Source organism: Coccinella septempunctata, chromosome 4 (assembly GCF_907165205.1).
Source record: "Coccinella septempunctata chromosome 4, icCocSept1.1, whole genome shotgun sequence".
NCBI classification, from domain to species: domain Eukaryota; kingdom Metazoa; phylum Arthropoda; class Insecta; order Coleoptera; family Coccinellidae; genus Coccinella; species Coccinella septempunctata.
The window spans coordinates 7,258,483-7,285,320 of NC_058192.1; the positions used below are offsets into that span (position 1 = coordinate 7,258,483).

General features: G+C 35.4%; 4 protein-coding genes across 6 annotated transcripts; 2 read left to right on the forward strand and 2 right to left on the reverse strand.

Annotated features, from left to right (window-relative positions):
- Positions 1–86: 86 nt before the first annotated feature.
- Positions 87–9,636, reverse strand: LOC123310823 (uncharacterized protein CG45076-like). Its single transcript, XM_044894495.1, has 2 exons — positions 9,285–9,636; positions 87–624 (listed from the first exon to the last, which is right to left on the reverse strand). The coding sequence occupies exons 1-2, from the start codon at positions 9,571–9,573 to the stop codon at positions 242–244; spliced, it is 672 nt and encodes a 223-aa protein (XP_044750430.1). The 5' UTR covers positions 9,574–9,636; the 3' UTR covers positions 87–241.
- A 728-nt stretch (positions 9,637–10,364) lies between these two features.
- LOC123310822 (vitamin K-dependent gamma-carboxylase) lies at positions 10,365–13,865 on the forward strand. Its single transcript, XM_044894494.1, has 9 exons — positions 10,365–10,622; positions 10,981–11,136; positions 11,261–11,426; positions 11,727–11,912; positions 12,121–12,284; positions 12,339–12,580; positions 12,768–12,981; positions 13,168–13,425; positions 13,483–13,865. Exons 1-9 carry the CDS (start codon positions 10,493–10,495, stop codon positions 13,860–13,862), a joined length of 1,896 nt encoding a protein of 631 aa, XP_044750429.1. The 5' UTR covers positions 10,365–10,492; the 3' UTR covers positions 13,863–13,865.
- A 165-nt stretch (positions 13,866–14,030) lies between these two features.
- LOC123310821 lies at positions 14,031–21,233 on the reverse strand. 2 transcript variants are annotated; one of them, XM_044894492.1, is made up of 17 exons: positions 21,053–21,233; positions 20,663–20,826; positions 20,422–20,603; positions 20,137–20,305; positions 19,876–20,061; positions 19,558–19,805; positions 19,306–19,504; positions 18,657–19,214; positions 18,292–18,601; positions 17,785–18,184; positions 17,297–17,730; positions 17,020–17,234; positions 16,364–16,921; positions 15,991–16,234; positions 15,465–15,938; positions 15,006–15,406; positions 14,031–14,827 (listed from the first exon to the last, which is right to left on the reverse strand). In XM_044894492.1, exons 1-17 carry the CDS (start codon positions 21,108–21,110, stop codon positions 14,621–14,623), a joined length of 5,007 nt encoding a protein of 1,668 aa, XP_044750427.1. In that variant the 5' UTR covers positions 21,111–21,233; the 3' UTR covers positions 14,031–14,620. The 2 variants fall into 2 exon arrangements, with proteins under 2 accessions (XP_044750427.1, XP_044750426.1); XM_044894491.1 differs by having other exon boundaries at positions 14,031–14,830.
- Positions 21,234–22,040: 807 nt separating this feature from the next.
- Positions 22,041–25,556, forward strand: LOC123311588 (sialin-like). Of its 2 annotated transcripts, XM_044895634.1 has the most exons (9): positions 22,041–22,237; positions 22,404–22,547; positions 23,538–23,712; positions 23,800–24,033; positions 24,104–24,278; positions 24,332–24,583; positions 24,638–24,914; positions 25,022–25,142; positions 25,268–25,556. In XM_044895634.1, exons 2-9 carry the CDS (start codon positions 22,540–22,542, stop codon positions 25,466–25,468), a joined length of 1,443 nt encoding a protein of 480 aa, XP_044751569.1. In that variant the 5' UTR covers positions 22,041–22,237; positions 22,404–22,539; the 3' UTR covers positions 25,469–25,556. The 2 variants fall into 2 exon arrangements, with proteins under 2 accessions (XP_044751569.1, XP_044751567.1); XM_044895632.1 differs by lacking the exons at positions 22,041–22,237; positions 22,404–22,547 and adding an exon at positions 22,565–22,958.
- The last annotated feature ends 1,282 nt before the right edge of the window (positions 25,557–26,838 follow it).

Consider the following 26,838-nt stretch of genomic DNA (forward strand, 5'->3'; position numbering starts at 1 on the left):
ACATAAAACTACGAACAACTGTTCTTCTTACATAAAAGTTTTATGTGATTCCACAACTCATTCGTTTCTCAAATAAAGGAAACTTCAAAATCGAATAAACTTTTATTGTATATACTGTATTATAGTAATTTATAGCCCTAAGAAACTCATGGGCCAGAGCTCCACTGAAAACGATAAGTAAGTGTTTCATCATTGTATAAAACTGTAAAACCAACTCAAAAGCGTTTTTTGCGTAGATGACTCATTTGTTGTTATTTGCTTCACTCCTTTCGGCATTAGCTGTCCTTGTTCGCCTTCGACCTCTCATGGCAGACTGTCGAGCCTCAGCAGCTTGCTGAATAGCTTTCCTTGCAGCACATTTGGTTGCAGCTAGGTCATTTCGGGCAGCGCAAAGTTCGCTGCACAACTGTTCAAGTTTAGCTCTCGCGGCCTCAATCTCCTTCACTTTTTCGGCCAGCTGCAGACGGAGGAGGTCCAGGGAGGACCTCTCATTCGCGCCGGATCCTTGAGCCAGCTGTCCAGCCGTGGCTAGCAGCTTCACGAGTGCGTGGGCTTCGTGGGATGTCCTGGTGGCGCTGTTCGCCGTATTTTCTAGTTCGATTTTACTGGCTCTTTCTTCCTGCACTGAAAATAGAGTTACATTTGTTTTTCATTATGGTAGAAACCTTTATTCGAAGCGATAAGCCCATGGGCCATCAGCTTGAGGATGGTGTGAGCGTGTCTGGGCTTAAACAAGCAAAAGTTGTAGAATACTCAAGCATTAGCTGGATACCAATTTAACAGAAGATATTGCAGATTAAACTAAGAGAAATAGGCTTTCGAAATTGCTCGCAATAGATTTAACTAACAGTTTTAACTGAACCCAACTTTTTGGGAATTTTTCGAAGGTCATATTTAGAGTAATTTATCTTCCAGGAAAATTATCGTAGATCTAAACGTGATACATATTCTGAAAGAGCAACTCTTCTAGTAGCAAATCTGCGAACTTGATCCATCTCGGCATAACCGTTTGGTTTTGATGAATTCTCAAGTGAAATTCGCAATTTTTGCAAAATGCCATTTCCAAGATGAAAATCTAAACGAAGGGAGATAGGCTTTCGAAATTGCTCGCAATGGATTCAGCGTGTTCGAAAACCTATATTTTCATACAAAAATTTCAAATATCTGGCACTGTTTAGGAGAAAAAAATTTTTTTTGTTTTTCCACTTTTCATTTTCGTGTTGACTTCGAACAGCTCTCTAGAGTGCAATTCTCTATTGAATCATCAACTGTTTGGTTTTCTAGAATCTTCAAAACAAATATTATGCGCTCCATATCCTAGAACAGTAGTAGAACATCCTGATTTTTAGACAGAGAAGCAAAAAGGTGATTTTAGGGGGGTCTAACCCCTTGCTCATTTTTGACCAAAAAAATCGAGATTTTCGAAATCGAGTTTTTGTGCTAGGGTGGAAGCCTAGGCAACGCTGATTATTTAACCAGAAATCCCAATTGGATCAGACGACTATAACAGGAGATATCACAGATTGAAAAATTGCAATTTTTGAAAAATGCCATTTTCAAGATGAAAATCTAAACAAAGGAAGATAGGCTTTCGAAATTGCTCGCAATGGATTCAGCGTGTTCGAAAACCTATATTTCCAAACCAAAATTTCAAATATCTGGCACTGTTTGGGAGAAAATATTTTTTTTTGTTTTTCCACTTTTCATTTTCGAGTTGACTTCGAACAGCTCTCTAGAGTGCAATTCTCTATTGAATCATCAACTGTTTGGTTTTCTAGAATCTTCAAAACAAATATTATGCGCTCCATATCCTAGAACAGTTGTAGAACATCCTGATTTTTAGACAGAGTAGCAAAAAGGTGATTTTAGGGGGGTCTAACCCCTTGCTCATTTTTGACCAAAAAAATCGAGATTTTCGAAATCGAGTTTTTGTGCTAGGGTGGAAGCCTAGGCAACGCTGATTACATAACCGGAAATCCCAATTGGATCAGACGAATATATCAGGAGATATCGCAGATTGAATAATTGCAATTTTTGAAAAATGCCATTTTCAAGATGAAAATCTAAACGAAGGGAGATACGCTTTCGAAATTGCTCGCAATGGATTCAGCGTGTTCGAAAACCTATATTTCCATACCAAAATTTCAAATATCTGGCACTGTTTAGGAGAAAAAAAATTTTTTTGTTTTTCCACTTTTCATTTTCGAGTTGACTTCGAACAGCTCTCTAGAGTGCAATTCTCTATTGAATCATCAACTGTTTGGTTTTCTAGAATCTTCAAAACAAATATTATGCGCTCCATATCCTAGAACAGTTGTAGAACATCCTGATTTTTAGACAGAATAGCAAAAAGGTGATTTTAGGGGGGTCTAACCCCTTGCTCATTTCTGACCAAAAAAATCGAGATTTTCGAAATCGAGTTTTTGTGCTAGGGTGGAATCCTAGGCAACGCTGATTATATAACCGGAAATCCCAATTGGATCAGACGAATATAACAGGAGATATCGCAGATTGAAAAATTGCAATTTTTGAAAAATGCCATTTTCAGGATTAAAATCTAAACGAAGGGAGATAGGCTTTCGAAAATGCTCGCAATGGATTCAGCGTGTTCGAAAACCTATATTTCCATACCAAAATTTCAAATGTCTGGCACTGTTTAGGAGAAAAAAATTTTTTTTGTTTTTCCACTTTTCATTTTCGAGTTGACTTCGAACAGCTCTCTAGAGTGCAATTCTCTATTGAATCATCAACTGTTTGGTTTTCTAGAATCTTCAAAACAAATATTATGCGCTCCATATCCTAGAACAGTAGTAGAACATCTTGATTTTTAGACAGAATAGCAAAAAGGTGATTTTAGGGGGGTCTAACCCCTTGCTCATTTTTGACCAAAAAAATCGAGATTTTCGAAATCGAGTTTTTGTGCTAGGGTGGAAGCCTAGGCAACGCTGATTACATAACCGGAAATCCCAATTGGATCAGACGAATATATCAGGAGATATCGCAGATTGAAAAATTGCAATTTTTGAAAAATGCCATTTTCAAGATGAAAATCTAAACGAAGGGAGATGGGCTTTCGAAATTGCTCGCAATGGTTTCAGCGTGTTCGAAAACCTATATTTCCATACCAAAATTTCAATTATCTGGCACTGTTTCGGAGAAAATAATTTTTTTTGTTTTTCCACTTTTCATTTTCGAGTTGACTTCGAACAGCTCTCTAGAGTGCAATTCTCTATTGAATCATCAACTGTTTGGTTTTCTAGAATCTTCAAAACAAATATTATGCGCTCCATATCCTAGAACAGTAGTAGAACATCCTGATTTTCAGACAGAGTAGCAAAAAGGTGATTTTAGGGGGGTCTAACCCGTTGCTCATTTTTGACCAAAAAAATTGAGATTTTCGAAATCGAGTTTTTGTGCTAGGGTGGAAGCCTATGCAACGCTGATTACATAACCGGAAATCCCAATTGGATCAGACGAATATAACAGGAGATATCGCAGATTGAAAAATTGCAATTTTTGAAAAATGCCATTTTCAAGATGAAAATCTAAACGAAGGGAGATAGGCTTTCGAAATTGCTCGCAATGGATTCAGCGTGTTCGAAAACCTATATTTCCATACCAAAATTTCAAATATCTGGCACTGTTTAGGAGAAAAAAAATTTTTTTGTTTTTCCACTTTTCATTTTCGAGTTGACTTCGAACAGCTCTCTAGAGTGCAATTCTCTATTGAATCATCAACTGTTTGGTTTTCTAGAATCTTCAAAACAAATATTATGCGCTCCATATCCTAGAACAGTTGTAGAACATCCTGATTTTTAGACAGAATAGCAAAAAGGTGATTTTAGGGGGGTCTAACCCCTTGCTCATTTCTGACCAAAAAAATCGAGATTTTCGAAATCGAGTTTTTGTGCTAGGGTGGAATCCTAGGCAACGCTGATTATATAACCGGAAATCCCAATTGGATCAGACGAATATAACAGGAGATATCGCAGATTGAAAAATTGCAATTTTTGAAAAATGCCATTTTCAGGATGAAAATCTAAACGAAGGGAGATAGGCTTTCGAAAATGCTCGCAATGGATTCAGCGTGTTCGAAAACCTATATTTCCATACCAAAATTTCAAATGTCTGGCACTGTTTAGGAGAAAAAAATTTTTTTTGTTTTTCCACTTTTCATTTTCGAGTTGACTTCGAACAGCTCTCTAGAGTGCAATTCTCTATTGAATCATCAACTGTTTGGTTTTCTAGAATCTTCAAAACAAATATTATGCGCTCCATATCCTAGAACAGTAGTAGAACATCCTGATTTTTAGACAGAATAGCAAAAAGGTGATTTTAGGGGGGTCTAACCCCTTGCTCATTTTTGACCAAAAAAATCGAGATTTTCGAAATCGAGTTTTTGTGCTAGGGTGGAAGCCTAGGCAACGCTGATTACATAACCGGAAATCCCAATTGGATCAGACGAATATATCAGGAGATATCGCAGATTGAAAAATTGCAATTTTTGAAAAATGCCATTTTCAAGATGAAAATCTAAACGAAGGGAGATGGGCTTTCGAAATTGCTCGCAATGGTTTCAGCGTGTTCGAAAACCTATATTTCCATACCAAAATTTCAAATATCTGGCACTGTTTCGGAGAAAATAATTTTTTTTGTTTTTCCACTTTTCATTTTCGAGTTGACTTCGAACAGCTCTCTAGAGTGCAATTCTCTATTGAATCATCAACTGTTTGGTTTTCTAGAATCTTCAAAACAAATATTATGCGCTCCATATCCTAGAACAGTAGTAGAACATCCTGATTTTCAGACAGAGTAGCAAAAAGGTGATTTTAGGGGGGTCTAACCCGTTGCTCATTTTTGACCAAAAAAATTGAGATTTTCGAAATCGAGTTTTTGTGCTAGGGTGGAAGCCTATGCAACGCTGATTACATAACCGGAAATCCCAATTGGATCAGACGAATATATCAGGAGATATCGCAGATTGAAAAATTGCAATTTTTGAAAAATGCCATTTTCAAAATGAAAATCTAAACGAAGGGAGATAGGCTTTCGAAAATGCTCGCAATGGATTCAGCGTGTTCGAAAACCTATATTTCCATACCAAAATTTCAAATATCTGGCACTGTTTAGGAGAAAAAAAATTTTTTTGTTTTTCCACTTTTCATTTTCGAGTTGACTTCGAACAGCTCTCTAGAGTGCAATTCTCTATTGAATCATCAACTGTTTGGTTTTCTAGAATCTTCAAAACAAATATTATGCGCTCCATATCCTAGAACAGTTGTAGAACATCCTGATTTTTAGACAGAATAGCAAAAAGGTGATTTTAGGGGGGACTAACTCTTTGCTCATTTTTGACCAAAAAAATCGGGATTTTCGAAATCGAGTTTTTGTGCTAGGGTGGAAGCCTAGGCAACGCTGATTACATAACCGGAAATCCCAATTGGATCAGACGAATATATCAGGAGATATCGCAGATTGAAAAATTGCAATTTTTGAAAAATGCCATTTTCAAGATGAAAATCTAAACGAAGGGAGATGGGCTTTCGAAATTGCTCGCAATGGTTTCAGCGTGTTCGAAAACCTATATTTCCATACCAAAATTTCAAATATCTGGCACTGTTTCGGAGAAAATAATTTTTTTTGTTTTTCCACTTTTCATTTTCGAGTTGACTTCGAACAGCTCTCTAGAGTGCAATTCTCTATTGAATCATCAACTGTTTGGTTTTCTAGAATCTTCAAAACAAATATTATGCGCTCCATATCCTAGAACAGTAGTAGAACATCCTGATTTTCAGACAGAGTAGCAAAAAGGTGATTTTAGGGGGGTCTAACCCGTTGCTCATTTTTGACCAAAAAAATTGAGATTTTCGAAATCGAGTTTTTGTGCTAGGGTGGAAGCCTATGCAACGCTGATTACATAACCGGAAATCCCAATTGGATCAGACGAATATAACAGGAGATATCGCAGATTGAAAAATTGCAATTTTTGAAAAATGCCATTTTCAAGATGAAAATCTAAACGAAGGGAGATAGGCTTCCGAAATTGCTTGCAATGGATTCAGCGTGTTCGAAAACCTATATTTCCATACCAAAATTTCAAATATCTGGCACTGTTTAGGAGAAAAAATTTTTTTTTTTTTTTCCACTTTTCATTTTCGAGTTGACTTCGAACAGCTCTCTAGAGTGCAATTCTCTATTGAATCATCAACTGTTTGGTTTTCTAGAATCTTCAAAACAAATATTATGCGCTCCATATCCTAGAACAGTTGTAGAACATCCTGATTTTTAGACAGAATAGCAAAAAGGTGATTTTAGGGGGGTCTAACCCTTTGCTCATTTTTGACCAAAAAAATCGAGATTTTCGAAATCGAGTTTTTGTGCTAGGGTGGAAGCCTAGGCAACGCTGATTATATAACCGGAAATCCCAATTGGATCAGACGAATATAACAGGAAATATCGCAGATTGAATAATTGCAATTTTTGAAAAATGCCATTTTCAAGATGAAAATCTAAACGAAGGGAGATAGGCTTTCGAAATTGCTCGCAATGGATTCAATGTGTTCGAAAACCCATATTTCCATACCAAAATTTCAAATATCTGGTACTGTTTAGGAGAAAAAATGTTTTTTTGTTTTTCCACTTTTCATTTTCGAGTTGACTTCGAACAGCTCTCTAGAGTGCAATTCTCTATTGAATCATCAACTGTTAGGTTTTCTTGAATCTTCAAAACAAATATTATGCGCTCCATATCCTAGAACAGTAGTAGAACGTCCTGATTTTCAGACAGAATAGCAAAAAGGTGATTTTAGGGGGGTCTAACCCCTTGCTCATTTTTGACCAAAAAAATCGAGATTTTCGAAATGGAGTTTTTATGCTAGGGTGGAATCCTAGGCAACGCTGATTATATAACCGGAAATCCCAATTGGATCAGACGAATATAACAGGAGATATCGCAGATTGAAAAATTGCAATTTTTGAAAAATGCCATTTTCAAGATGAAAATCTAAACGAAGAGAGATAGGCTTTCGAAAATGCTCGCAATGGATTCAGCGTGTTCGAAAACCTATATTTCCATACCAAAATTTCAAATATCTGGCACTGTTTCGGAGAAAATAATTTTTTTTGTTTTTCCACTTTTCATTTTCGAGTTAAATTCGAACAGCTCTCTAGAGTGCAATTTTCTATTGAATCATCAACTGTTTGGTTTTCTAGAATCTTCAAAACAAATTTTATGCGCTCCATATCCTAGATCAGTAGTAGAACATCCTGATTTTTATATAGAGTAGAAAAAGGTGATTTTAGGGGGGTCTAACCCCTTGCTCAATTTTGACCAAAAAATCGAGATTTTCGAAATCGAGTTTTTGTGCTAGGGTGGAAGCCTAGGCAACGCTGATTATACAACCGGAAATCCCAATTGGATCAGACGAATATAACAGGAGATATCGCAGATTGAAAAATTGCAATTTTTGAAAAATGCCATTTTCAAAATGAAAATCTAAACGAAGGGAGATAGGCTTTCGAAAATGCTCGCAATGGATTCAGCGTGTTCGAAAACCTATATTTCCATACCAAAATTTCAAATATCTGGCACTGTTTCGGAGAAAATAATTTTTTTTTTTTCCACTTTTCATTTTCGAGTTGACTTCGAACAGCTCTCTAGAGTGCAATTCTCTATTGAATCATCAACTGTTTGGTTTTCTAGAATCTTCAAAACAAATATTATGCGCTCCATATCCTAGAACAGTAGTAGAACATCCTGATTTTCAGACAGAGTAGCAAAAAGGTGATTTTAGGGGGGTCTAACCCCTTGCTCATTTTTGACCAAAAAAATTGAGATTTTCGAAATCGAGTTTTTGTGCTAGGGTGGAAGCCTAGGCAACGTTGATTACATAACCGGAAATCCCAATAGGATCAGACGAATATAACAGAAGATATCGCAGATTGAAAAATTGCAATTTTTGAAAAATGCCATTTTCAAGATGAAAATCTAAACGAAGGGAGATAGGCTTTCGAAATTGCTCGCAATGGATTCAGCGTGTTCGAAAACCTATATTTCCATACCAAAATTTCAAATATCTGGCACTGTTTCGGAGAAAATAATTTTTTTTGTTTTTCCACTTTTCATTTTCGAGTTGACTTCGAACAGCTCTCTACAGTGCAATTCTCTATTGAATCATCAACTGTTTGGTTTTCTAGAATCTTCAAAACAAATATTATGCGCTCCATATCCTAGAACAGTAGTAGATTATCCTGATTTTTAGACAGAATAGCAAAAAGGTGATTTTAGGGGGGTCTAACCCCTTGCTCATTTTTGACCAAAAAAATCGAGATTTTCGAAATCGAGTTTTTGTGCTAGGGTTGAAGCCTAGGCAACGCTGATTATATAACCGGAAATCCCAATTGTATCAGACGAATATAACAGGAGATATCGCAGATTGAAAAATTGCAATTTTTGAAAAATGCCATTTTCAAGATGAAAATCTAAACGAAGGGAAATAGGCTTTCGAAATTGCTCGCAATGGATTCAGCGTGTTCGAAAACCTATATTTCCATACCAAAATTTCAAATATCTGGCACCGTTTAGGAGAAAATAATTTTTTTTGTTTTTCCACTTTTCATTTTCGAGTTGACTTCGAACAGCTCTCTACAGTGCAATTCTCTATTGAATCATCAACTGTTTGGTTTTCTAGAATCTTCAAAACAAATATTATGCGCTCCATATCCTAGAACAGTAGTAGAACATCCTGATTTTTAGACAGAGTAGCAAAAAGGTGATTTTAGGGGGGTCCAACCCCTTGCTCATTTTTGACCAAAAAAATCGAGATTTTTGAAATCGAGTTTTTGTGCTAGGGTGGAAGCCTAGGCAACGCTGATTATATAACCGGAAATCCCAATTGGATCAGATAAATATAACAGGAGATATGGCAGATTGAAATTTGCAATTTTTGAAAAATACCATTTCGGAGATGGTAATTTAAACTAAGAGAAATAGGCTCTCGAAATTGCTCGTAATAGACTTAGCGTGTTCGAAAACCTATATTTGAATGAAAATTAACAATGGGCAAAACTAAGTCTGGGTGATATTGTGATAACACAAAAGGAAAAATAGGGATAATTTTAAGGACGACTTTTTGTTTGAATAGTCAAATTGATGAATAAATCAATTAGGCCTAGACAATCAGTACCTGTATAATTTTTCGGATATTCTAGATAATACTCTCGCAATCACTAATGCAATGGAAAAATATGAAGTGTTTAATTATTTTTGACTGAAAAGTTCTCACCTATCGTCCTAGCGGCTTCTCTTTCCCTGTGTATTTCAGATAGATATGTTTCTTTACCAGCTAAAGCGGCCTGGGCCGCCTTTGCAGCCTCGACAGCTTTATCGGCTAGCTGTTCCTTTACTTGATGTGCAGCTTGCTGCCCAGCAGGAGCTTGTGCCTCATGTGCGGCCTTAGCTTCTTCCGCAGCTGTCACTGCTATATTACTGGCTACTTTACTGTGTGCCGCACTGTTGCATTTCACTCTTACAATAACGCTTAAGAATAGACAGAGTATTAAGTTTTTGTACATTTTTGATAAGTTTCCAAAAAGTCAATAAATTAATGACAACCTCAAACAAAAAACATAGAAGCTATATTCCATTGAATCTGGTGCAGCAGTTGTTCGAATGGCTACTGCGCCTTTCTCATTTATCACGCACCATTCGACTACAATCGAAATTCTTCATTGTAGGTGATTTGATACTGAATATAAGGATCAGTTTCAAGAATTAGATCCAATGAAGATGAATTTCTTCCACTCGATAAGCCATTAAGGCCATTTCCACAGACTTTGGTGAATATATGTGACCTGGTGTATGCTTCACCTAGGAGGCAATTGGATCATCTCAAAAAAGGTGTTCGATTCTAGATCTAGATAAATTGACAAAGGTTAGGCCACATTCTATCGTTATTCTCAAATCTTCAAAATGTAGCATGTTTCTTCGAATCCGAAAACTCAGAGTTGAAAATCTTCACTGAAAATTAAAAAGTTTTTTATTCACATTGATTTTGAACGTCTTTGCATCTCCAGACATAACGAAGAATGCGACTATTTCCTTGGTTACCTGAAAAAGTATTCCTGATACTCCTATTGATTGGTAAGGTAATAAAGAACAATAATGAGGAGACATCTCAAGTCTGGGGATGACCGTGGTTGTTATGGATACGAATTTACACATCTCCGACGTAAATTCTTGCCATAAAACTCAATCTTCCAGAAAACGTCTTGTTTGTTGTGATCCACAGGTTGTCGCGCTGTGCTCCGATTCTACCGAACGAATGTCAGAGGTTAAATTCGAATAGTGAACTAGAGATAAATCTTAATTGTTTAATGATGTCTGGTAACAGAAGTGAGCCGTTCTAGAGATTAGAATATGCACCGCTAAGATAGATTTCTCTCGTGTTTCTTGTTCTAGTCTATTATATTTCGGTGAAATTTTGGGTGTATAATGAAAACCAATAATTCAAGCAGCTTTCTCCGGAAAATGTTCGGAAAATTTTATACATTTGACGATCTGGTTTCTTTCATGTATTTGCCGAAACATCCTTCTAGTTTGGGAGTGATTCGGATTATGTTTGGTAAGAGAAAATGTTCAATTCTGTCTTATTTCCTATAACAAACTCGAATTTTTGTCGAAATACAACAGAAAAAGACTATTTATTAAACACTGAAAATGAATTTTATTAATTCAGTGTGGAAAATGGGGTATTTCAGAAATAGCTGATCGAATGACGAAAATTCGTGAAGTTTTTCGTTAACCCCAACCAATCTTTTTTCGAGTTGCTAATTTTGAATCATTTTCTATATACTAAAAGTACACCTTTCCACTTTTCGAGTAGTAATTTTCAATGTATAATTTTTTTCTTTAATAAGTCCATTTGCGGATATTCTGAAGTTAAGAATGATGATGAAAATGAAAATTTCGTACGTTTTAAGGGTTGCTAATGATGCTGGATCTACCAGAAGAAAGAGGTGGAGCCGATATATCAATCAGATATGGAAACCCTCAGATTTGTCATTTTCCATTAATGGATTTCATAAAACCTCTAAATTACGAATATATGTCTATCTTATATGGAATCATGTGGTTGGGTGAGTAAAAATGTCGTTGTTAACTTTAAATATAGAAGCTGATGATCATCTATAAATTCAACCCTTCCATTCCAATTTACTTCCTTGATATGATGTTGACTTACTCATTTAATAAATATTTCAGGTACTATTGGAATAACGTTAGGGCTACAATTCCGTTTATCTGTACTTATGTTCGCTGTTCCTTACTGGTACATATTTTTGCTGGATAAATCATTCTGGAACAATCACACCTATCTTTATGGATTGCTTACCATATTACTACTTGGATCATCGGCAAATCATTACTGGTACTATTTTTCTCTTAATTGATGTTTCAAAAGTTACATATTTCGTTCATTACTCGACGTGCACGAAGGTAATTCTTCATTCTTCATTTCATGAAATATCATTTTCTTGTTTTCAAATTTCATGGAAATGTTTGAAAGATTTTTTCTCATATTATTTAGATAAATAATGTTTGTGTTTAATGATGAATCCAACTGAAACTGGTGTATCACCAATCTATTTGAGTCCGAGAATATTATTTTCAAAATGTCTCATATGGACTCCGAAAAATCTTATATGAAATATTTCAATCTGGTTTCCAGCTCTTTGGATGGCTTGTTTGATAAAAGAATCCGAAATAAACCTGTGCCGAACTGGAACTATTTCATATTGAAATTTCAGTTCTTCATGTTGTACTTTTTGGCAGGGATAAAGAAGAGTAACTGGGAATGGCTAGAAGGCTATGCCATGAACAACATGGGAAATCACTGGGTGTTCATTCCTTTCAGGTAATTTGGACATTGAAATAGACATATTTCTAATCAACTCATGATATCCTGTTTTAAGTAAGTTTTCAAATTTTCGAAATTTGTGACGCAAATCGAACTTTTCGAAAGCACTAGAACTTTTCATAGAAACCAGGCAGAACAAAAATTCATTTCATACTATTTCGCAATAAGATCAATTTAGGAATAATATATTCCCCATTCCTTGCAGACTTTTTCTAACGCCCGAACAAGTTGACTATCTCGTTATCCATTGGATTGGATGTATATTCGACTTGACAATTGGTTTCTTGATTTTGCTCGAATTCACAAGACCTGTTGGAATATTCTTGTGCTCCCTCTTTCATCTGATGAACTCAAGAATGTTCAGCATTGGTAGGATAAAATTTAAGAAACGTGGAAACTTAAAAGTAATACTTTCGATTCTAGGGTTGTTTCCATATGTTTGTTTAGCTACATTACCCCTGTTTTGTGAAGAAGATTGGCCAGAAAAATTAAGGGCAGTCATAACTGGACGAAAGGCTTATGAGGAACAAAAGAAGAATGTTTGTTCCAGGGATTGCTCTGATGAGAGAATACGTATTAACTGGAAGCGTAGATTGGCGGTTTCATTGTTATTAACGCATTGTGCACTGCAAACATTTCTGCCCTTTTCTCATTCCATAACAAAGGTGAGTTTTTTGGAAGAATATGAGTTATATATAATTAGTGGAGGATTGTTGATAGGCTTACAAGGGTAGACTACATCCTATTCCCAAAGCTCCATAAAAATAAAGCCAAATTATCAAGCTAAAGATATTTATAATTGTGAATTTTTTCATTTTATTACAAATTCGTATGTTCTTGTATTTTTGACAGGGTTATAACAACTGGACGAATGGACTTTATGGATATTCCTGGGACATGATGGTACATGGTTGGGATACTAACCTAGTGGTAGTCAAGGTTGTGGACAATGTTTCAGGACAAGAATACTTTTTGGATTCTTCAGCATGGACTCTGAATGACAGGTGGAACAAGCATGCAGATATGTGCGTACAATACGCCCAGTGCGTCAAGAAAAATTTAGCCGGTAAAATAAATTCTTTTATCAATTCGAATTTTTCGTTTGAAACTGGGCTTTTTATCAGTTTATTCTATTTATTGAGAAAAGTCTTGATTTCCTTCTTCTAACATTTCAGTTTATCAAGAAGATATGCAGTTTCATCTATTAAATTACTCAAGGAAAAAAAAGTTGTTACATTTTATGTTATTTCAGCCCATAATCCAGAAATCTCCAAAAATATCTCTGTATACATCGACGTTTGGTGTTCAATGAACGGCAGAATTCAACAGCGAATGTTCGACCCAAATTATGACCTTTTGAAAGCCAATTGGTCAGTTTTTAACAACGTGGAATGGTTACTGCCGCTCCTATCAGAATATAGCGGATTTCGAGAAAAAATATCGAAACTATCAGAGCATGTGTACTCGTGGTCGAATTCCTCAGATGTGGTATTCATCAGCGATTTTCCTGGTGAGTTCTTTAAGCTTAGGAATGAACAATAAATTCCTAACTCTAATTTCGTCACAGATATGAGTCTAGAAAATTATGTGAGTCCTGAATTGAGGAATGTATCTCTCGAAATCCTTGAAGGAACCGTTTTGTTTGAAAGCCAAGAGTCTGAAGAAGTGAAGGTCTTGAACAAAGGTGAAAGAAAAAGCATGGAGGTTGGAAAATTCCACAAAATATACACCATAGGGGAGAAGCCTTCCTTTTTCATTTATACCTACATTAATTCTACGAAGGAATTAACAGAACAGAAGGAGACAAATGGGGTTAAAAAGCTCCGTTATAATATGTACTCTCCATTTCCGCTCCTCGAAGACGTGGCTCACAGGATTTCATCCTTTGAGAAAATGATGAATCATATTTATGTCGGTTATCAATATCTAATAAAGCTTGCCTATTAAGAACAATAGTTTCCTTTGAGAATTTTTCAAAACAAATCCAGCTGATCACCAGTTATAAATGGCGAAATTTAGACATAATTTCAGCGATATTTTATCTGAGGGGTACTTCGGTTTCTATGGAGAATCAGGATAATATGAATATTTAGGTCCAAAAGAAAAAACAAAGAGTAATAAATATAATGTTTATTCAACAAAGTCAAAATAACATTTTGAAGGAATAAAATAATATACAAACTAGTAAGGAGACTTTTGGAGTACTAAATACAGCATATTGCAACCGGAATATCTAGAAAAATAGAATACTTTCTACTATTTGGCAAGTTCATAAAGAGCAAGAATAATAATTGACACATTATAAGAAGTACATAATTCATTTTCAAAAATTCCTAAGTTTTTCGAATAATAAAGATTTCAAATACACTATTCAACAAAAATCACATATCGTGATATTTATCTACTTTTGATTATTCCACAAGTTCAACAGAGTTGTCCAATCAAATTCTTCACATATTTCAATTCTGAAAATATTGATAACGATTCATTTATCATCACAGCTTCCAAATTGAAACGTATACTATTCTAATGATCATGTTAGTAATTATTTTGGTATTCTCTTAATGTATTAAATGTGATTATGAGAATTGTGAGAATAAGCACCTCTAGATCACAGATTCTTATCATTCCATTTTTCCATAAATTATACACTTCCGTATAATAGAGTATACAAACATTATTGCCACATGTCTTAGAGAGGGGGATCAATTGTTTCCTTTCCCCTGTTTCCTCAAAATTGACAGGCTACTTTGAGGATCGGCCAAAGAATACGTTTCTGGCTCGAATACTGGTGGATATTCTAATCCTGGGTAATCAGGATGTGGTGCGGCGGGTAGAGGTGGTGGTAAAGCAGGCTCGGACGCCACTGGTGGTAAGTTCGACATAAGATAGGAAGCGTCTTGGAGAATGATCTGCTAAAAGAAATACCGAATGACAAAACTGCTCTGAGAAGCTATTCGGTAAGATGATTTGATGGTTGAACCTATTATCGTTCTCTGTTCGGATTGCTACATCTCATAATTTTTTTTTTCATTAAATTGTGATCCCTTTACGATTCAATCATGGAAAAATCAACTTTTCTCAACCTACCTGTGTAGCTATTGGCCACGTAGAGTCGAGGGCGTTCGAAGTGTTGCCCTTCTTGAAAATCGCCCTGTGCAACTTGGGAGAACCCAGAAACGTCTTTTCCTTCTTCTGATCGCCCTGTTTCCCGAAAATCTGCTTCAGCTTCCCAGACGGCTTGCTCGACTTTTCGTCGAGATTCAGTTCGAAAGCGAATTTCGGCCGAGATTTTGGATCCTGAGTCAAGGGCAGAGACATAGGGGTGTACTGCATGGCGGACTTCAACTTGATCTTACTCGTGGAAGAATCGGATATTTTGTGATATTTGGGCGTATCGAAAAACAGCGATTTTTCCGACTTCACTTTTTTATCGGACGACGAAAAACTGTGTTGTTTCTTGATCTTGTTCTTTTTGGAATTTTCGGCATCTGAAATGATATTCTTGTTTTTAAAATCTGTAACAATATGAAAGGCAGCGATACTTACTTCCAAGTGAACGATTTTGAGCGAACTGTACCGTTTCTGTGATTGTTTCGGGGCAATAAATCATTTCATAAGATCTTTCACCAAACTTTGACGAAGCTAAATTCCTATCTGAAAAATACTGAATACCAGCATCATCTTCCCTATATTTTTCTGGCAACCTATGCATTCTAGGTAGGGAACTATTCATCTTCTTGTCAAAACCTTTTGCTGTTTTAGGATATGTGGCAGTCTTGCTATCGTATTCGATATTACTCTTTTGATTTTTCTTCAAAGAACCCAATCTTTTCCCAAAACAGGAACTGCTTGATTCGCTACTTGATTCTGGGCTCTCTTCTAAATTTTTGGGATAATATACATTTGAACTACTTGATTTATCAGACTTATTCCACTTTTTGTGTGATACTTTATTTTGTTCCACTTTGACTTCCTTATCTTCCTTTTCTTTCTTCTCTTTAGGACGGATAGGCACTTCACCTATAATAAATTATATTAAATCAAGTTCAGCTAACTCTATTCAAATCCTCACCATAAACGACATCAGGTTTTATCAAATTCAGATTGATAGGAGCGGGATCTTCGAAGGCTGCGTGAGGATTTTTTTTCCTTTCTTCTGTTTGTCTTATCATCAATTCCTCTAGAGTAACGAATCCAGCCAAATTATCAATGCATGGCTTGTATGATTTTTTAGTGGTTGTTTGTGGTACTATTAAGTCATGAGTATTGCACAAACTAGGATTGCTGGCATGAATATAATTTGTAGGTTTGCTTTTCTAGAATAAATCAATCAGAATCAGTTAGGACCAAAGATTAACGGTTCGGAAATTAAAAATTCTTGTCTGACCAAATTTTTGATTTCGGAACATCTGTATAGAAATGTCTTGAAAATCTACATCACTCACCATTGGTAATTTACTGATGTTTTCAGTTAAAGCTATAGTTGGCGCAGGATCCACGGAAAGATTTGGTACACTAATATTTTTCATATGTTGTTTCTCCATGGAAGGAACAAAAAATGGCACGTGCGAAGTGAAATTTCCGGTAGTGACGCTTTCGGTGTGCGTCTCGCTAGTTCTGATCTTTCTGTAAGATCTGAACTGCGCAGTTGGTACAGGAAGCGCATTTTTAGATTGACTACTCGACTTGTTGAAGAACCATTTCCTATCCAAACTTGTGCTACCGTCCTGGCTCGCACTGGAGCTTTTTTTCGAGGAGAATTTCTTGAGGGAACCGAATTTTTTCAGGGAATCGTTCTGCTTTTCGGAATTTCTAGATTTTTCGGTGTCAGAATCGTCCGTCTCTGAAAAAAGGGTCCCATCGTTCGTTTTGGAATTGTCAGCTAATAATGTAGCCGAAGTAATCAAATCTATCCAGCATTGGAGGGTCTCGTGGTCTTCAGCGGAAAAATAGAACACTGTACCAGTATGGTAAACTTTAAATGCGTTCGATCTTGATTTGACCTGGAAGAAAAAGTATATTTGACGCTTCACAAAATCAAATGGGTTTCATAGGGTAGGTGTAAGTGGAATTAGTTGTATGTTTAATTAAGAATGTATACCTCACTAGCTACAGCAACTGTGAATCCTGACAGGAAAATCAAACATGCTGCCCTTGGATCCTCTTTGGATTTGTAACCGTAAAGACAGTTTCCCAACAAAACGAACCATCTCCTCTCCCAACTGACATGCTGCGTTTGCTTCAAACGTAGTCTCTGATATAACCAACCTTGAATATCTGGAGGACTTAAATCATTCACTGTGACTTTTCTTCTCTCTGAAAAATCAATAAAATAAAAAAATGACACATTGTTAAATAAAAAAAAACTCAAATCTTACTTGCAATAAGATTTTTCCTCTTCGGCTTGGTTTTTGAATAAATCATAGCACGGATCATGGAATTTGTCGGAGATACTTTCTCGTTCTTATTTATTTCCAACATTGAACTGTTCTTATAAGATGGAGGCTCATGATCAGGAAAATCCATTTTCGCTTTATTGACAGGCGTAGATACAGATTTTGGTTCGAATTGTTTTCCCAATTTTTCCTCGGAAAATTTAGTGTCATTTCTGAAGGAACCATTTTCTGTAATAGTCATGTATTGATGCGGCAAATTCTGCAATTTTGAATCGGGAAATTCAAAAACTCTGGGCGGTGCACGGGGTGGTGTGTTTACGGATGGTTGTGATGGTTTTGTCAGTTCTAGGAGATTGATTGGTTTTGGGGAGTCTGCTGGATAGGCAGGTTTATTCATGTCAACAATGCCGAATGTTCTGTAAGAATAAAATCGTAATATTAAAAATAAAAATAATTATACAAGAAGCTACCTTGGTGGTGGTTTTGGAGGTACAATCTCTTGTTCTTGTATCGGCACATAAGCTGGTTTCTCATTTTCCGAAGTATCCAAGGCTGATTTATCATCGTCACTCACTGTATTTGATCTAGAATCTAAGGAGTACGTAGGAGCATCAACACAGGGTATGCCTATCTCCAATTTGGTTAAACTGTCATTCTTAATAGTACCACACCCATCATTTAGCATTTCTCTCGAAGAACTCCTCCTAATTGTCTTCACCTCGGTTATTTTTATCTTTTCAGTCTTTTCATAGCTTCTTGTTATTTCACTTGTCATTTCTACTTCCTTTATAGTTTCACTCTCACAAAGCTTCACTGCCTCTACAACTGTCTCAATTTCTTTTCTAATGGTTATATTTTTTTCTTCATTGTCTGGAAACAAAAAGAAAACAGGATAAAATGTAGAAGAATTGAATTGACAAACACACATACAGCAGAATTACATACTTATATAGAAATTAAAATTAGATCAAACGCACCTGAGATGATTTTTTCACGTTTTTCCGCACTTTTTTGCAGTCCTTCACAAGGTTTTATTTCTTCTGATGTATCATATGCTGGAGTGCTGTGGCTCTTATCAAGTCTTCCCCTGAGTTTCGTGGTTGTAATTACTGTCGTAATGCTTCTAGGGGGTACAACTGGTTTTTTGTCGTTTCTGGAGAAACTGTCAGATATTTTTTTAACTTGGGTTCTAGGCAAAACTTTAGGTTTATTTTGACTAAAATTATTGGATACTTGTGCCGATTGTTTGTCCAATTTCTTGATGATATCATGTACATTCACTTTCACCTGGAATAATAAATCATTAAGTAAATAATTCCACAAAAAAGGAGTTTGAACTCACTTCACTCAGAACACTGTCCTTCAAAGATTGGGGTTTTTCTGCAATATTTTTCTCTTCATCATTTTTCAAAGGCAGCTCTTCCTGTGGCAGTGGCGGGGGAGGAGGGGGCGCTAACTTATTTGGCTTCGATTTTATGGATTCAATCAATTCCTCGACAATTTCCTTTTGCCAACCAGAAGTCATACTAGACCTATCCGTCAATTCTCTACCTTCATCGATGAAATCTACGTTAGCTTCTGTAACCCCGCTCAGACTATTCAAACTCAAACTTTTCTCTTCATTCAAATTACTATCTGGCGGCTTCAAAGTTTTCGATGAGCTTAACTCAACTCTTTCATCATCGAAATTGACTTTTTTGGAACACTTCAGTTTTTTGAAAGACGATTTCTTGGAAGATAAACCGATAACGGTTGTTGGACGAGGACTCAATTCTAGACCGACACTACAGGAAGCACTTTTATCACGAAGACATTTTGAATCTTCTTCGAAGTTAGAATTATTGATGTGATTCGAGCTAGCAGTAGGAGTTGCAGCTTGGTTTTTCAACATTTCCCGACACTAAAAAAAGAATGTCACAATGAATAATATTAAAATATGTAGGAATTATTTGTTAACATAGATATACAATAATTATGAAGTCTAACCTTACCTGTTCAATAGAAAAAGATTTGAGCATACTAGTACTTGTTCCTCCATTGAAAGTATTCCTTCTCTGCAAATTGGAAATAGGTTTTATGGGATATAATCTTGTTCCACTGTCTATTATGCTATCTGGAGGTGATTCAGTGTCACTGTAGCTTTCACTAATTTCATTTCCCGAGTCTACTGGATCATCAACTGGGGTTATTCTAGAAAAAACATAAAATTATTGAATGATCTCCTTTTAAATGAAAGATTTTACTTTTCAATTCTCAGGGGACGCAGATCTGGGATAGGCAGCAGAACTGGTGATGGAAGGCTTTCATTCCATCTTGAATAAGGCTGACCCCGCTTCTTGCTGGGTAATCTGTAAGGTTTCATGTATATTTGTCCATATACTTTGGTGTGCCTTGGCCTCTTCTTCAAAGTGAGAACAATTTCTGGCGGTGATTCTTGCAGAAGAAACATTACGTTTTTTCTTTGCCAACCAACTACAGTCATATAATTCACCTAGAAAAATAGGTTTAAGTATTCTAGAAAAATTCCCCTCATATTAAAAAGATGCCAAAAATTTATTTACCTGTACAATTTCATCCCCTTCTTCAATTTTGGAACTGCTATGAGCAGGCGAACCAAATTTGATATCTGCAATCTGATGAATTGCATGATTGCTAGGTAAGATGAAAAACCCCAACTCTTGTTCTTTCTTTTTCAAAGTAGCCAAATCTAATGAAGCTGGTTGTAATATCATAGGATCAGATATGTCCTGTAAAACATCAATTGAGTATGGAAGAATACAAATTGGAGAGAAGTGGTTGAAATGAAGTGATTGCCTACTCACTTGGATAATATGATCTGCCATTTTAGTTAATTTTTCACAAATTCTTCGTATTGTGACTACAGGTTGTTCTGAAAATATATCTCTATGCGCATTTGTTGCCATTTCAAATGCCAACTGTAGCATTTGTGTTTTACAATCCATATAATCCTTATCCCCAGCAAATGGAGCCCTAAAAATTAGCTCTCATTGAATTTGTCACAATCATGTTATTCCTCTTGGATATGGTTATGGATAAATATTTCTAGTGATGTAGAGAAACATGAGAAATGTATAGTTTTCACTCACCTATCAAGCCAAAAGACCAGAGGTTTGATAGCAGATATGATGTTATGGACATCCGATAAAGTCTGTGATTTGAAAGGTCTACAATCATCTTCCACCGTCAACAATTCTCTATACAATGAATTTGCTGCGCTTGATAACTTTAAGGCTAAGGTTTGTAAATTTTCCTTATCTAACTCATAGTGCTACAATGTTAAAAAATTTAATTGAACTTAAGATAATTCAAATCTAATCAAGAACTTACGAAATGCCTCAAATGCTCGACAGCCTCGAGAATTATTTCCTGATGCCCAAGAATCTTAACACCCAAGTGTTCAAGATCATCAGCTCGGAGATTGAGTAACTGCCCTCCTGTAACTCCATTATTCAAGAAAGATGTTGTATAATGAGACACAGCGCTATCCAACCCTAAAATGAAAAAATTTCAGTATATGTCCGTTTTAATGATTCAGTATTAGGAATTTTACTGAGAGAAAAAAAGGGAGTGGAAATCTAAAAACAATGGAATATATCTTTAAACAAAATTCAGATGATAATTGAGTGGATCCAATAAGAGATAAAACATTCGGAGGAAAATCTTCAAATTCCTGTCTCAACTTGTTGGAACCTGTCTCAGTTTCAAAATAAAAAATACCTTTGAGCCAATCAGTCACTTGGTCCACATTCCAGTCTCTCACGTTAACGTATGCCATCCCAAGGAAAAAGTGAATTATTTAATACCGACAACATTAACTTTTGTCTCTGAAAAGAAACTAGAATAAAATTGAGGTTTATCTTCTCGCTTTGTTGATTAGATTATTTTGACACTTCCGTCCTTGGAGTATTCATGAATGAATGACATGAATGACGCATCGCTGGTACAAATGACCTACGCTCAGACTCAACAGAATTCATTCTTCTTTCCAAACAAATAATCGCGATGATAACAAAATGAATCAGAAGAATCATTTCACTATATAAGCTTACAATTTATGTTGGGCAGTAATTTCACCAAGAATATGTTTCTACAATACAAAATACGAGCATTGCCATCTGTCAATTTTTTTATCAATGAGTTATAAATAAATGAATGAACAAAAGAAGATGAATGAAAAAATTGAATGATATCGACAAGCAATGAATTCATTCAAAATAGTAAAATTATTCAGAATGGAATTTCTTTACAATACTGGAAAATGAATCAACAAAAATATACCTTCCTACATATATAGTGCCGTTGGATTTTTTCTGTATACATCCGGATAGTTTTATCTGATAATAAAAAACTATAATTTTCTGGCGGACTATATCTTGAGAATAATCCAAAATATGAAATATTAATTATCTTAATTATCGATACTGACCGATCAATTTTATTCATTATCAAAAATAGCCGACAGTTTTTTATAATTGAATTTTTTTTTATTTAGATAATATTCCATGCTGTACTATAGTCATTATGTAATTTATTTGTCTATAAATTGGGTTACAGTAATGTAATCGTAAAAGATTTTACTTTCTGTTGTAGAATTATTTTTAGCCTCCTATCTTTCATAAAAAACAAATATTACTACAAATTATTATTTTCCCGGTTGTGAGTAAGCTATATCATGCCTATTAAACGTAAATGATACTCTCTGCACTTGCGTCGATGATGTGAAGTCAAAGAGATTTCCATCGGGAAATACCATTTCCTGCCCTATCCATATGTTCGAAAATAAAAGGTATTCTAGTGCTTGATTAGGGTGAGAAATCAAGTTTCATCGATGGCACTTTAATATTTGCATGGGTTCAACGGGACTGGGATACCATAAAATGCAACAAATATTTTTCGAACCAAGTGAGAATTTTGAAATGAATTTGTTTTTGTAAAAATTACACAAGTTATAAAAATTGATCAGTTTGATCGCCAATCAGACTGTACATTTTTTTATTCGACTTTATCTATTCAGCCGGTCAGAATATGAGTGTACTTATCGTTTTACACTTTCTATTGATTTTTTCAGATTTGTGTGAGCCTAAGCACAACTGATAAGGAAATACCTGCAATTTTTGGATTACAGGTTTAAATGAAAGCAGTCGCTTGAGTTTCCAGCAACAATTGAATAAGTCATCCGATCTTTCCTAGATAAGAAAATTGTTATGCTCAGGTAATGCACATTGAATTACGAAGGATATAATATTCACCAGACTTTATCAAGAGAAGCGATAAAATTTCGCCTTAACATTGCACCTCATGCTATTGCAATTCTCAACAGTTCCACACCTCTTCATCCATTCCAGTTATCAATGTTAAGAACCCAGAAAGACAGTATGGGAAAGTAAAAGCGGCAAGGATTTTGCCTTACCTTACTGTTGGTTCTTAATCAGTCAATCGCAATGTTCTAGCCAAGTCAAGTTATTTCAGCTAACGGAATGCTCTCAATTCCGCATTGTAGTGTGAAGCGAGAGAACCTTCGATAGAAATTTCGATAATGGTTCTAGTTTCCTCGAAATTGAATCGATATGGTCCAAAGGAGTGAAAGAAAAGATAATTTGGGAAACAGGATGAATCAAAACGGGTATGTCGATAAATGCTTTTCTGTAGTGGCGAACAAAGAACATTGCAATTTATTATTTGTTGTAATAACTATAATACTTCCTTGTTTACAAAATATTATTACTTTCTCTACTTTTATCTGGCATACCTACTCTGGCCATGCGATAATATCTTACAATACACTTTTTTTAAACATTTCTTGGTCGGAACCAATGGAAAATAAATATGTCACCTTTTTGAGAAGCCGATGGGCTTTCATTGGCTCTATGACCACTTGAATAACCGAAGGAAATAAGAAATTTCAGTATTTATTCAAAGCGCATCCACCATAATATAAACCGCGTATCAAATACAAAATATTTGCGAGGAGAAAAACATACTTTGGGAGAACTGTTGATATTATATACTATATAATAATAAATTGTCAATTGAACCAAAAAAGGCAACGATTCGTATTTTGGATAACAGAATTGGAGGTCAATTCGGACAAGGAATGTCCCCCAAAAAATACGCAGAATATTGCGTTTAATGAATCGAATTTTTCTGAATACGTAGTAGAAAATATGTTTCGAAATTTCACCTTATCCATAAATATTTTCAGTAATGAAGATGAAACCTCAAGTTGGAAATTCTGGCGTAAACGGAGATATGTTGTCGCTACCATGGCATTTTTTGGATTTTTCATGATTTATGCTCTTCGTGTGAACTTGAGCATCGCTATAGTTGCTATGACAGAAAATAAAACTTTAGTACTTGAAAATGGAACAATTTCTTATGTAAGTTTTGAATAACGTATCAAATAAGCTTCTGGATCATTATGTACATTGAAATATAAAATAGTAACTCCATGATGTTCTTTCTAGACTAGGGAATTCGATTGGGATTCAACAGTCCAAGGATATGTATTGAGTTCTTTCTTTTATGGATATATAACAACGCAACTTATAGGAGGGTGGTTTGCAATGAGGATTGGAGGTAAAAGACTTTACGGGGTGGGAGTTGCAGCGACTGCAGTGTTAACACTAGCGACTCCTTTAGCAGCAAACATGGGTGTAACATCTTTGATTCTCTTGAGAGTTTTGGAGGGAGTATTTGAGGTAAATGACAACTACAATGAAGAGTTACATGCTTTTAGGTCTTTCATTTATCCACTTGTCATTGTTTCAGGGTGTTACGTATCCATGCATTCATGCAGTTTGGTCTCAGTGGGCTCCACCTCTAGAGAGAAGCAGATTAGCAACTATAGCCTTCACTGGAAGCTATGCTGGAACTGTTGTGTCGATGCCAGCTTGTGCCCTTTTAGCCAAATGGTTTGGTTGGCCCAGCATCTTTTACGTATTCGGTAATTATATTCTGACCATGATTCATTTGCAATTTGTGATGTATATTTTTCAGGTATCGTCGGTATATTTTGGTATTCGCTTTGGGTAGTCTTAATCTCAGAAAGACCTTCTGAGGATCCACTAATAACTGATGCAGAACTTAGATACATAACAGAATCTCTCGGAGAGAATGCCGAGAAAAGAATCAAATATCCATGGAAAAGTATATTCACATCCATGCCAGTTTGGTCCATAGTGATCGCCCACTTCAGCGAGAATTGGGGCTTTTATACGCTATTGACGCAGCTGCCAAAATATCTTAAAGGTTTACAGGTTTCTTTTGTAAAATAGGTTGTTTTTACAATGATGTTTGTCGTAGATATATTGGATTTTGACCTGGCAAAGACTGGAGCCATGGCAGCTCTCCCTTATTTAGCCATGTCTATTACGCTTCCACTCTCTGGACAACTTGCCGATTGGTTGCTAGTGAAGGGAGTGTTTAACGTGACTCAAGTGCGTAAAATGTTCAACTGTGGTGCTTTCATTTCTCAGACAGTTTTTATGATGGGAACAGCATATGCCACATCTGCTACTGTTTCTATGATCTGCTTGATTATGGCTGTTGGACTGGGAGCATTTGCCTGGGCTGGATTCAGGTACATTATTTTTTGCTTTCAACACGAAAATCCCTTAAAATAAAATTATAGACTTTGTGTGTACTTGCTGCCGTAAAAATATTATTTATTTAATAATCTGTTTTCAGTGTGAATCATCTCGATATTGCACCGACCCACGCTAGTGTGTTGATGGGAATAGGAAATAGTTTTGCGACACTACCTGGTATAGTTAGCCCCATTCTATCAGGATATATTGTGACTACTCCTGTAAGTTAACAGTTTTCATGAAACAGAAAAAATTTAGTATGACCGGAGAAGGAAAAACCGAAAGAGTTTTTTTTAAAACAAGCCAATTTTTGCGATTAATTTTCTTTTATTGAATACATTTTCAGACAAAAGGCGAATGGCAAGTGGTATTTTACGTGACAGCGGCAGTGTACTTATTCGGATGCTTGTTCTATTGGACATTCGCTTCTGGAGAAGTTCAAAGTTGGGCTAAGGAATCAGAAACTTTACAACCAAGTAACCGGCTGGAAAAAATAGAACAACAGAGAGGAATAGATAATCAGACATTTCAAAACGATGATATGTGAATATGTGATGAACCTTTATATGTGTTGTAACATAAATATTAATATTATTAGGCATATATGCTATTAAATAAATATTTCTTTCACTTTTTTTGCGTTCAACGCAATATTTCCTCCAACTCCAATTAATATTTCCTAACTGTCGAAATATGACGAATTTTTTATCAATTCATGTTCATATCGCAAACTCCAAATCATATATTACCTAACAATAAAGTCTAATTGGGGCTATTATCTTCCAAATCCACGAAGGATGACTGAAATCATTTTGTAAATTATCCAGACAATCGTTGTTGAATTATACTTTATTAATAAAAATCCTTTATTGCCCGTTACTATTGTTATTTTCCCAGCTGATTAATCTTAGTGTTAGCAATTGGAGAAAAATGTCATAAAAGCATTATTTCCGCTTTTACTCCACGCTTTATGCTTTCAGTAATGTGTGCGTTATATGTTTTATCATTTTTCAGTATTGTAACAATGTCAGATATAGTTCAAGTAATCAATGAATTGTAACCATGAAAACCTGAGTAAATCATTCAAGATAATGTAATAACCAGAAATTATTGAAATTACAAGAATTCAAAAATTTGCTGATATTCGTTTCGAATGTTCTACTAATGACAGAATAGGCTCAAAAGAACCTTCCATCACCTATTATTACTAATGAAGACAATGGAATTCTAGATGAAGATATAAATTTACGCTTGATTTCATATTCACCGAGTAATTCGCTAAATTAATTATTATTATTATATAACCTCTAGTGCATGAACACCTAGCAATTGGAATCAATAATGTTTTATTTTTATGGGAATCCATGATTCGAATCTATACAATTACCTTAAATAATACCTTCCATTACAAAAGTATCCTTCTAAATAATAATTCACGTACATTTACCAGAACTTTTGATATTTTCAAATAAGATAAATAATGCTCCACTGTAGTAGAATGACAGAATGCAAAATCTCAAAGGACTCCCTCTACATGATTAGCAAATTTTCGTTTTCTCATAAGAAAAGTCCACTGATAACTGATAGGTAGGTCTGCTGCAAGAAATCTGGGATTTAATGTTCTTAACTTATGGAAAAATCCAAACATCCTAGCAACAGAATTTTCAAATGATATCTAAGGGTTTTGTAAACTCTTAAAAAAATGTATGGTCATGTTTAATCTTAACCTGACCTGAATAACGATTAAAATCTTTTTCACTTTATGTTCTCTGAGGTGCAGACACCATATGATATTGTCCTCGATTTAATTGCTAATCTATTTATGATTGTGGTATCCAGAGCCCCCAAATTTTTCACACCTTCGTGCTAATCACAATCATTTTTATTTACTCCAAATGCTAATATAAATAATAACAG